Raw genomic sequence first — 12,240 nt, 5'->3', positions numbered from 1 at the left:
CCCCCCAAAGCAAACAGCGCATCAATTAAAATCCACAAAATTAAGCCCAATCCCCAAATGCTTGCCTAAAAAGAAACAAGCTGCCTGAAGGTGTGTAACGATGGTACCCGATTAACCTCTCTGGGAAGGGTGTTCAACAACCAAGGCAGCATTTGTGGAACACCCTCCCCAGACATATTCGCATGGCGCCAACTCTGCTAACTTTCAGGTGACAAGCTGAAAGTATTTTATTCCCTTAGGTGTTGAGTAGCCGAGTTGTTCCAATGCTTTTGCTGTACCTTTTCTATTCGCTGCAGCTAAATTCCTATTTATTGTTACAATTGATTGTATTTCGGTTGTCAAACCTGCACCTAACTCCACACCGGACTGCTCATGCACCAAGGTCATTGTCGGAGGCTCTTCCCCAAGTGCCCCTGCCAAGTGAGGTGTGGCGGGTGGCAATGGGGGAGAAAGCAGTGGAATGATTTCCCCAGAGAGGCTGCACCAGTTAAAGACCTTATTTTCCCAGGATTTTTTTTTTTAAGTTTAAAACTGACTTTGCATTTGTTCTATCCTGCACCCTGCTGTATTATTTATAACTGTATGTGTGGGCGGTGGGGTGGGTGGGTATTTTTATGACGTTATTTTAACTGCGTATTGTATAAACCACCTGGAAAAAAATATTTGAAGGGTTGGATATAAATTGGTTAATATGTTAAAATAAAAGTAAAATAAGCCCACTCAGGTTTTCCTTTGCAAAACAACCAGTCTTGGGGATAAGGCAAACATTTCAATCCATATGCCCAGTTTGCACACAACAGTAAGCCAGGGTTTAGTGCTATATAGTGCTGCCAGGATTTAGTGCTAAATAATGCTGCAAGACTGAGTGAAACCTCAGGCTCATGTGCTCCCCCCTTCTTCAGTATGGCTGGGAGGAGAACTTAACCAGGAGTCAGTTTCATTTTCCCCAATTCCTGACTTGATATTATATATGAACAAGGATTTGTGGTTTAAAGCAAACTCTAGTTTGTTAAACAATCCAGAGTTTGATGTGGGCTTGCTTAACAATTGACCAGGAATTGACCACAATTCCTGGTTCGTAACAGCAAGCCAGGAGTAGGAAAAAGCAAAACTGAATCCATTTTGTCTTCCCAGCTGCATTGGAAGGCGAGAAGGGATGGGGGAGCAAACAAGGGCAAAGCTTCATGTGGCCTCACAGAGCCTTGTCCACACAGCACTAAACCATGATTTAATGTTACATGCGAATGCAGCTGTAGCCGAAAAAAGAAAGCATTCCTTTCATTCCTGTCAAGGGCTCCTTGGAGGCCTCTCTCAGTCTAATCCAGTAGCCAAGTCCAGACACAGACAAAGGGATTCTTTTCAAAGCTTTATTCTTCTCTTACAACTTAACAACTCTACAGGTAGCAACTAGATCTGAGCAGCAGCATCCCTATGCCCTAAGTTGGAACAGTTGGTCCCCGTTTGAAAGGCAATTACTGGCAGACCCCTGAATATAAGGACTAGGGAGAATCCCTCCCCTTTTCCCTTGGATCCTCTGGGCGCAACCGTTCTTTGAGCGCCAACCGGACGCTATGCCTCCTTTCCGCACCCTCCATTTGGCGCCGCTCTCTGCGTCTGCGCCGCGCATCCACCCAGTCTGCTATCTGTGCTGGGTCACTCCCTGGACTGCTAACTAAACTAGGAATGTGGGTGGGAGGAATCTCTATCAGCTGTTGGTCCTGGGAAAGAGGAGCGCGCTCCTCTCCCAGGAGCGACTGCTCTTCCTCAGCATCAGAACTACTCTGGGATTCTATGGGCTCAGTGTCCACCCTGACAATTCCTTACTTGTGAGTGATCCATTTCCAGAGCCAAAAAGCAACCTGCCTGTCAGCATCAGCGGCAAGAGGTACGGAGTTCCTTTGAAGTGAGAGCCCAGAGCAAAAACGGATGACCCCAGGACAGTAAGGAAAGAGAACACAAAGACACCAACTAAGGAGAGAAAGAGAAATATATATATAAAATATATTTAACAGGACAGCTATTGATGAGGGCGGAAGCCAAAATGCTTAGCTCTAAATATATTTTGAAATTACTCTGTATGTCTGTCTTTCTTGTAAGTTATATATTAACAATATAAACAATCTCGATTCTTTTGCACAATGACAACCACAATGAGCACCAGAAACTTTTTTTTAAAAAAAGATAGCCATGATGCTCCATGAGAAAAAAAAAATCCACAGTGCACAGTTAAGCAATATCTTTATTAGCAAAATTCCACAAAATTGTGCTTAGGAGCCTGTCTCGCCCAAGGCAAGAGGTAGATCAGAGTTGGAGCTGATCTTTATGCTTTCAGAAATGGACATCAGCCATTGCTTCCTTCTCCCAAAATTCATTGCTCGGTGTAATTAGATATCTGCAACACCTACCATTGACAATCCTGTGGATGTTTAGACAGCAAAAAGTCCTACAACTCCCAGCATTCCCCAGCCAGCCATGCTGGCTGGGAAATGCTGGAAATTCTAGGACGTTGTGAATTGTTATTCATGGGAACTAAAATGAAGAGCTCAAAGATTCTACACTGCATAGCAAATATGCACACAAACACACAATATATCCACTGTTTGGGGCAGGGAAGAGCCTCCTGGGATGGGAAATTCCCTGTACTCACTGCCATAGCAGGAAAGGTCCTCTTATGCATCCTATCTAATAACCTCAGAAGACGGGGAATACCTAGAAGGGCCTCCCCAGATGATCTCAGAGAGCAGGCAGACAAGTGGCGAGGAAGAAAAATTAGCCATAGTTAAGCTTCTCCAAACTTACAGCGATTTCCCAGTTTATCAATCAAGAAGCCAGCCACGATCACCACCAGTGCATTACTATAGGAAACAAAAGAAAACACAAGAGGTTTTTTTTTTTTTAATAAATAGGTTTTTGCTGCTACTGATTTCACCTTTCCCATATATAAAAGGAAGACTCACGTCCAGGCATAGATGGCATACAAAAGGTTGTATTCTTCAGGTGTCATCCCCAGGCCCTCCACACAGTCAGATGTTCCATTATGTCCTGTGCCATTGTGGTGTGTTCCGTTGGGACAGGTTAGATTCTGGATAACAAGTCAGTGTAAAGTGGGAGCATGAATTCAAACAAGAAGAAAGTGATCAAAGTAGATTTAGCCAAGCCCAAGATACCTGTTTGCCCCAGGGAACTAGTGCTTTTACTCCAATGACCAAGGTATTTTGTAGAATCTTGAGAACCAAAGGCAGTGAGTAGGACAGGGTGCAGAACTTCAGGTCTGAGAGCCCAATCCAGCCTGCTTGGGGTCCAGGAAGGTGGCCAGCAGTGGACGGGGGGGGGGGGGGCTGCCCCCTACATTTTTTCCACCCCTCCCAATTCTTTACAAATACTTAAAAAACAGGTTGCAGTTGTGTCTATAAAAGGTCTGCAAATCAGATGAACTGCCCCTCCTACTTTTTTGGTGCCGCTCCCCCCCCCAGACATTTATGCTGGCTATGGGCCTGCCTGGGGTCCCAGTCTGGCCTGCCTGGGGTCCCAGTCTGGCCTGCCTGGGGTCCCAGTCTGGCCTGCCTGGGGTCCCAGTCTGGCCTGCCTGGGGTCCCAGTCTGGCCTGCCTGGGGTCCCAGTCTGGCCTGCCTGGGGTCCCAGTCTGGCCTGCCTGGGGTCCCAGTCTGGCCTGCCTGGGGTCCCAGTCTGGCCTGCCTGGGGTCCCAGTCTGGCCTGCCTGGGGTCCCCTAGAGGGGCACACTCCCTTCCCCAGGCCCCAATCCTTTTCACAACTGCCAACCAATTGGTGGTTTCCTGGCTTTTCTGTAGCTTTTCCCCCATTCTGAAAGTTTGAAATGCCTCTCCCAAGGCTGAGTTACTGGCAGTAAGGGCCTGAAGCTACAATATGCTGGTATTTGCTGAAGTAGTTAGGTGGTGAGCCCTCATGTATGGGGGAGAAAATGATGAAAAATATTGATTAACATCATAGCTCTGCAATGGATCAACACGTTCTGCATGCAGATGATTCTGGAATCCACTCTACTGAAAGGATGGTGGTGGGGAACTCCACCTGAAAATTTGGACTAAATGCTTGTTTTATTTTATTATGTATTCATTTTAAATATTTTTACCTCGCCCTTCAAACAGGTCAGGGCAGTTTTCCATAAAATATTACAAACACCATAAAGTAACAAAAACAGCTCTCACAGCCATACGTTGCTACTGGGAAAACCATAGCTTTGATTATACGAACCTTGGTCGGCAAGGTGATGTCTCTACTTCTTACTATGCTGTCTAGGTTTGCCATAGCTTTCCTCCCAAGGAGAAAGCGTCTTTTAATTTCATGGCTACAGTCAGCGTCTGCGATGATCTTGGAGCCCAAGAAATTAAAATCTGTAACTGCTTCCATTTCTTCCCCTTCTATATGCCAGGAAGTGATGGGGCCAGATGCCATGATCTTAGTTTTTTTAATATTAAGTTTCAAACCAGCTTTTGCACTTTCCTCTTTCACCCTCGACAAGAGGCTCTTTAGATCCTCTTCGCTTTCTGCCATTAGGGTGGTATTGTCTGCGTATCTGAGGTTGTTGATAATTCTCCCAGCAATCTTAATTCCGACCTGTGATTCATCCAAGCTGGCGTTTCTCATGATATACTCTGCATATAAATTGCAATCTCACGTTTGACTACCTCCAGCTTACCTTGATTCATTGATCTGACATTCCAGGTTCCTAAACAATATTGTTCTTTACAGCATCGGATTTTCTTTTCACCACCAGACACATCCACAGCTGAGTGTCCTTTCGGCTTTGGCCCAGCCGCTTCACTCTTTCTGCCGCTTCTTGGAAATACCCTCTGCTCTTCCCCAGTAGTATACTGGACACCTTCCAACCTGAGGGGCTCATCTTCCGGCGTCATCTCTTCTAGCCTTGTGATACGTTCCATGGGGTTTTCTTGGCAAGAATACTGGAGTGGGTTGCCATTTCCTTCTCCAGTGGATCACATTTTGTCAGAACTCTCTGCCATGACCTGTCCGTCTTGGGTGGCCTGCATGGCATAGCTTATGGCTTCACTGAGTTACACAAGCCCCTTCGCCACAACAAGGCAGTGATCCATGAAGGTCTAGATTTGTTTATATGGAGGGTAGGTCTGTTAAGGGGGCTATTAGCTGGTATAGCTAAATAGAACCATTTAGCTATACAGAGGCAGTAGATCTCTGATTCTTAGATGCTAGGAACAAATAGCAGCTGTCAACTTTATGCCTTCTTCGAGGCTTCTGGCTTGCTGGTGATAGAATGAGAGATAAACAGTGCAATCCTATGTATGTTTAAACAGCCATGCTAGCTGGGGCATGCTGGGAGTTGTAGGACTTTTTTCTGTCCAAACATGCATAGGATTGCACCCTAAATGTGCCTTTGGTCTGATGCAGCTCAGGAAGTCTCATTTAATACAGCCGAATGGCATATGGCTTTCCTGTTGAGGAATTATAGCCATGATCTTAGTTTTTTTAATGTTGACTTTCAAACCAGCTTTTGCACTCTCCACTTTCACCCTCAACAAGAGGCTCTTGAGATTCTCTTCGCTTTCTGCTATTATGTTGGTATCGTCTGCGTATCTGAGGTTGTTGATAATTCTCCCGGCAATCTTAATTCCGACCTGTGATTCATCCAGCCTGGCATTTCTCATGATGTACTCTGCATATAAGTTAAATAAGCAGGTCAACAATATACAGCCTTGTCGTACTCCTTTCCCAATTTTGAACCAATCGGTTGTTCCATGTCCGATTCTTACTGTTGCTTCTTGACCCTCATACAGGTTTCTCAGGAGACAGGTAAGGTGATCTTGTACTCCTATCTCTTTAAGCATTTGCCACAGTTCGTTGTGATCCACACAATCTGTCAGGGTGGACACTGAGCCCATAGAATCCCAGAGTAGTTCTGATTCGGAGGAAGAGCAGTCGCTCCTGGGAGAGGAGCGCGCCCCTTTTTCCCAGGGCCCACAGCTGACAGAGATTCCTCCCACCCACATTCCTAGATTAGAAAGCAGTCCAGGGAGTGACCCAGCACAGATAGCAGACTGGGTGGATGCGCGGCGCAGACGCAGAGAGCAGCGCCAAATGGAGAGCGCGGAAAGGAGGCGTAGCGCCCGGTTGGCACTCAAAGAACGGTTGCGCCCAGAGGATCCAAGGGAAAAGGGGAGGGATTCTCCCTAGTTCTTTTATTCAGGGGTCTGCCAGTAATTGCTTTTCAAACAGGGACCAACTGTTCCAACTTAGGGCAGAGAGATGCTGCTGCTCAGATCTAGTTGCTACCTGTAGAGTTGTAAGTTGTAAGAGAAGAATAAAGCTTTGAAAAGAATCCCTTTGTCTGCGTCTGGACTTGGCTACTGGATTAGACTGAGAGAGCCCTCCAAGGAGCCCTTGACACAATCAAAGGCTTGAGCATAGTCAATGAAGCAGAAATAGATATTTTTCTGGAATTCTCTTGCTTTCTCCATGATCCAGCAAATGTTGGCGATTTGATCTCTAGTTCCCCTGCCTCTTCGAAACCCAGCTTGTACTTCTGGTAGTTCTTGGTTCACATGCTGCTGAAGCCTAGCTTGTAGGATTTTGAGCATCACCTTGCCGGCATGTGAAATGAGCGCAATTGTACGGTAGTTTGAACACTCTTTGGCATTGCCCTTCTTTGGAATTGGAATGTAAACTGACCTTTTTCAGTCTTGTGGCCACTTTTGAGTGTTCCAAATGTGTTGGCATATGAGTGCAGCACTTTAACAGCATCATCTTTTAGGATTTTAAATAGCTCAGCTGGAAGACTATCATCTCCGCTAGCTTTGTTGTTAGTAATGCTTCCTAAGGCCCACTGGACTTCACTCTCGAGGATGTCCGGCTCAAGTTCAGTGACCGCACTATCATGGCTATCAGGGACATTCAGATCTTTCCTGTATAGTTCTTCTGTGTATTCTTGCCACCTCTTCTTAATGTCATCTGCTTCTGTTAGGTCCCTGCCTTCTTTGTCCTTTATCATGCCCGTCTTTGCACAAAACGTTCCCTTGAGATCTCCGATTTTCTTGAAGAGATCTCTAGTCTTTCCCATTCTATTGTTTTCCTCGATTTCTTTGCATTGTTCATTTAAGAAGGCCTTCTTGTCTCTCCTTGCTATTCTCTGGAACTCTGCATTCAGTTGGGTATATCTTCCCCTTTCTCCCTTGCTTTTCGCTTCCCTTCTTTCCTCAGCTACTTGTAAAGCCTCATCAGACAGCCACTTGGCTTTCTTGCATTTCTTTTTCTTTGGGATGGATTGAGTTGCTGCCTCCTGAACAATTTTACGGACCTCCGTCCATAGTTCCTCAGGCACTCTGTCTATCAGGTCTAACCCCTTAAATCTATTCCTCCCCTCCACTGTATATTCATCAGGGATATGATTTAGGTCATACCTGAATGGTTTAGTGGTTTTCCCTACGTTCTTCTATTTAAGCCGAAATTTTGCAATAAGAAGCTCATGATCCGAGCCACAATCAGCTCCAGGTCTTGTTTTTACTGACTGTATAGAGCTTCTGCTGGTTTGAAACTCAACATTAAAAAAAACTAACATCATGGGCTGGTCTGAAACTCAACATTAAAAACAATTAACATCATGGGCTGGTCTGAAACTCAACATTAAAAAAACCTAAGAGCGTGGCATCTGGCCCCATCACTTCCTGAAGGGGAAGAAATGGAAGCAGTGACAGATTTTATTTTCTTGGGCTCCAAGATCACCGCAGACGGTGACTGTAGCCATGAAATTAAAAGACACTTGCTCCTTGGGAGGAAAGCTATGGCAAACCTAGACAGCATAGTAAGAAGCAGAGACATCACCTTGCCGACCAAGGTCCGTATAATCAAAGCTATGGTTTTCCCAGTAGTAATGTATGGCTGTGAGAGCTGGACTATAAGGGAGGCTGAGCGCCGAAGAATTGATGCTTTCGAACTGTGGTGCTGGAGAAGACTCTTACGAGTCCCCTGGACTGCAAAGAGGTCAAATCAGTCAATCCTAAAGGAAATCAACCCTGACTGCTCATTGGAAGGACAGATACTGAAACTGAAGCTCAAATATTTTGGCCACCTAATGAGAAGAAAAAACTCCCTGGAAAAGACCCTGAAGCTGGGAAAGATTGAAGGCAAAAGGAGAAGGGGACGGCAGAGGATGAGATGGCTAGATAGCATCACCGATGCAATGAATATGAACTTGAGCACACTCCAGGAGAGAGCGGAAGACAGGAAGGCCTGGCGTGCTATGGTCCATGGGGTCACGAAGAGTCGGACACGACTTAATGACTGAACAACAGACCTTTCAAAAAAACAATTATCTTTAAGCAAGCCACTCACTTGCTCTCTGCCTCCACCTCTCCAATAATATTGACTAATTATATCCTGCCCGTCTTCAGCAGGATTCAGAGTGGCCGTTCCCAGGTAGTCTCTCATCCAGGCACAGACCAGACCCAAAGCTGCTTAGCTGCAGCAAGGTTGCTGCATCATGTACCTTCAGACTGCAGCCCTGGCCCAGTTTTTAAGTATCTCCATCATTCTCCAACCTCGGGAGGAGTACAGGAATTGTACTACAATGCAGATCCCTGTTGTTGTAAATGTACAATGACCAGTGCAGGGTTGCTGTAAAGCTCAGGAAAACAACATACATGAAGCACCTGGTACACCCAGAAAACACTGCATAATAAGCGAGAAGTATAATTATTGTCATTCAACCCACTCTGAGCAGTTGCGTGGCAGCACAGAAATCACAGGACAAGTTGTGAGCTAATGTTATGAGAAAAGGCTGGGACTTTTTAGTTTAGAAAAAAAAGGCTACTAAGGTGGTACATGATAAAGGTTTATGCGTGGCATGGAAAAAGTAGAGAGTTTTTCTGCCTTTCCCATTATACCAGAACTCGGGTCATCCGGTAAAACTGAAGGGTGGGAGGTTCAGGGCAGACAAAAGGAAGGACTTCCTCACAAAGTGCACAGTTAAACTATGGAATTCGCTACCCCAAGATGTTGTGATGGCCACCATCTGGATGGCTTAAAAAGGAAATTCGACAGATTGATGGCGGATAAGGCTATCAATGGCTACTACCCATGATGGTTATATATTACTTCCAGCATCAGGGGCAGTTTGCCTCTGAATACTGGTTGATGGGGAACATGAGCGAGAAGATGCGGTTGCGCTTGTGTTCTGCTTGTAGGATTCCCATGGGCATGCAGTTGACCACAATGGGGAATCAGGACGGTGAACTTAGATGGACCTTTCATCTGACCCAGCAGGGCTCTTCTTATGTTCTTACTAAGCAATGATATGACTGCAACGTCACATGCCAAACCTGTGTGTCACTCCATCCAACCCATTTTCTTGACACACCAATTTATCTCTCAGAATGGATTTAAACAGAGAGTGGTGTGGTTTCCCCAATAGCAATAAGCAATTCTTAGTTGCAAAAGCATCTTTCAGCCACCATGCTGTAAGCGTTACATTTACAATGGCAATTTCTGTGGTTTTCTGTATGCCCAGTTTGTTTTACTAGTACACATATAGTTAGAGCATTGGACTGGGACTCCGAAGATCTACATTCTTGTCCCCACTTGGCCATGAAGCTCACTGGGTGACTTTGGGCCAGTCACTCAGTCTCAGCCTAACAGGGTTGTCAGGATAAAATGGAAGGGAGGGGGATCATGTAAGCCAGCTTGGCTTCCTGTGCAAGCGGGAAAAAGGCATGATATAAATGTAATACTACTACTACTACTTCTGAGCAGACATGCACAAGACTGCACTGTAGGCTATATAAAGCAGTAGCAGGGAACGTGTGTGCGCGCGTGTGTGTGTGTGTGTAGGACCCATTTCCCTCGGGGGTGATCTGTTGACGGCCACATGCCAGACGTGGACAGAGCTGAAACCAGCAGTGGGCAGAAGCAGAGCCAAAAGTATGCAGGGCTGCCCCCTTTCTCTCTGTCTCTTCCTTTTCCTTCCTGCCCAACAAAGTAACAGAGGAGATACAGGTCGCTCTTGCCAGAGGTCTGAACTGATAGTATAAGGGTTCTAACTAGTGCTGGATTCCAGTGTTACTATACATTGGGTAAGCTGTAAAAAAAAATCTAGTCGTTAGAAACAGGTGAGTTCTGGTTACAGCAAAAATCATTCCAACAAATACCCTTGGTGATTCAGCTGCTCTCTTGTTCACTCTGCCTGACTTGAAAAGATTTGTACTCAGACATGTTTTGTAGCTGCACCTCAAGGCTTCAGTCAAGATGACCTTTTACAGAATATCATGTCCCCTTTCCATCTAAACACTTACCCCTTGAAACTGCTCTTGCAGAACACTGGGAATATCAAAGCAGAAGTAAGAGCCAAAGGTCAAGAGGCAATTGAAGAAAAGCACAAGAAACCTGTAGTAAACTGCAGAGGAAACACTGGTTACTATGGTCAAAGGCATGACTGAGATAGAAAAGGTTTCACATGGCAATTTTACCCCAGAACTGCGTTCCACAACTGCACTGTACAAATGAAGTACTGATACCAAGACCCCACAACTAGCTTGCACACTTGCAAATTGTGGTTTTGCTCACTACTGTACATATGGGAACACTTTATTGCCTTTGTCAAATACTGAAGTATTACAATGAGATCTCCACTCTCATGTGATTTGAGGTTAACAGATGAGGAATCATCACAAAAAGGCACTTTGCAAAGTGTACAACTTGTTTATGCATGTGGGGGAGGAAGGACAGAAGCTGCAAATTTATTTTGTATTTTTCACATATGCTTTAAATTTATCTATTTTTCTGGGGGTTGACCTTCTTCTTCGCTTTGACAATTCATTGGGATGCAGATGATTAAATTCTCAAGTAAGGGAGCAATCCTATGGCCACTAGTCAGTGGCTAGATGGCCATAGGATATTTTGTTTTCCGAGAACCAACCTCGGATCCTACGCTCTTAGGGTGGTTCCCAGAGAACTGACCTTCCATGCCAGGGGGCGTTCCGGGGCAGAGAGGGCAGAAATGCCAATATGACAGACACATCCAATGTGTTGTCCTGCAGCCTCCTCCCCTACTCTGCCGTCCCATGGCTAGACAGCCGAAAACAGCTGTCTAGCCAAAAATGCAGGGCAGGAGAAGCGCGGAGGGAACGATCCCCTCCATGCTTCTCCTGCCCTACATTGGATAGGTGGTCACCTCCGAGTTTGGAGGCGGCTGCCTATCTCCGTAAGATTTGGCCCTAAATGAATTAAAATTGTGCAATCCAAAGAGACCACAAAAGCAGATCTAGCAGTTGTCTGGCTTCGGTGAAATATGGGAAAGTGGGGGCTCTCCAAGATGCAAAGCCCAAAGCACAGCAACCCCACCCCTCTAAATTACCTAGGTGATGTTCAGAGAGATGGTAAATCTGTCCCAGCCCGTGGGAAATTTAAGTACGGAGGCTTACATAAGAGTCAGTGTTACCAGAGGTAAGCTAGACGCTATTTTTAAATGCCAGCGGCACATATGGGAAAGACAGCCTCTGAGCATGCGAAGAAGACGCTTCTGACTGAGCATGTGCAAAGAACCCTCTTCCTTCTTCAATAGATGGAATTGGTAGGAGGGAGCGCAATTTCCAAGAAAGCTGTAGCCCCGACACCTCTTGCATTAGGGGTTAAGCACGGGAAGGGAGGGCGACGTAGTGCACCGGGAACGGTTAGGGGGACGGCCCCTGCCCATCACGTCACTTAACGGCAGTCACATGACAGGAGCGGCCCGCGCTCACCTTTCTCGGCCGCCGCCTCCGCCATGGCTCCAGTTCCGGCTGTCCCCTCGTCGCACGCCCAGCGCGAGGCACCTGAGTCTCCGCCCCTTCGCTCGGCCACGCCCGCTCCCCGCGCAAGGCACCGCCTGGCGCCGCCAAGCACTACACTCCGCCCCGTCCTTTTCTCTCTTTGTCTCCCGCTCACGCCGCAAGCCCCGCCCACGTCGTCCCTGAGTGACACTCATCTCCTCCTCCTCCTCCTGCGATCCCTTTTGGGCTTGTAAAACCCCGCCCTTGACTGATTGACGTACTCGGCCACGCCCACCCCCCCGGTCTACTCAGCCTTTCTCTTGATCCCCGCCTCCGAGCTGAGGCACGCCCCCTAGGGGGACGGGGACGCGAACTAGGCCCGCCTCCGGCTACGCCTCAATGTTTTCCCTCTTCTCCGCGCCCCTGGTCTTAAGCCCCGCCTCAGCGCCTGTCAATCTGCTCCTGCCTTCATAAAACCCCGCCTCT

The 12,240-nt window shown here is 46.7% G+C and overlaps 1 protein-coding gene across 5 annotated transcripts in view; it reads right to left on the bottom strand.

Annotated features, from left to right (window-relative positions):
- LOC146336665 (lysosomal dipeptide transporter MFSD1-like) overlaps positions 1–11,944 on the bottom strand; it is a 41,866-nt gene extending 29,922 nt beyond the window's left edge. For 2 of the 5 annotated variants that reach the window (XR_014785569.1, XM_084818709.1), the window contains exons 1-4: positions 11,746–11,920; positions 2,958–3,082; positions 2,800–2,855; positions 1,825–1,968 (exon numbers count right to left, since the gene is read on the bottom strand). Coding sequence is in view for 3 of the 5 variants with exons in the window: in XM_084818709.1 (XP_084674835.1) it covers positions 1,825–1,968; positions 2,800–2,855; positions 2,958–3,004 (247 nt within the window). In the remaining 2 variants the exon portion in view is untranslated. Of the gene's footprint in view, positions 1–1,824; positions 1,969–2,799; positions 2,856–2,957; positions 3,083–10,299; positions 10,524–11,745 lie in introns of those variants that run through there. The other 3 variants (XR_014785568.1, XM_084818710.1, XM_084818707.1) reach the window with 3 other exon arrangements.
- Positions 11,945–12,240: the final 296 nt, after the last annotated feature.

This window comes from Heloderma suspectum, chromosome 12 (genome assembly GCF_057233095.1).
Source record: "Heloderma suspectum isolate Gila_16-S chromosome 12, 16-S_ref, whole genome shotgun sequence".
NCBI classification, from domain to species: domain Eukaryota; kingdom Metazoa; phylum Chordata; class Lepidosauria; order Squamata; family Helodermatidae; genus Heloderma; species Heloderma suspectum.
This window is presented reverse-complemented; position numbering and strand designations above follow the sequence as displayed.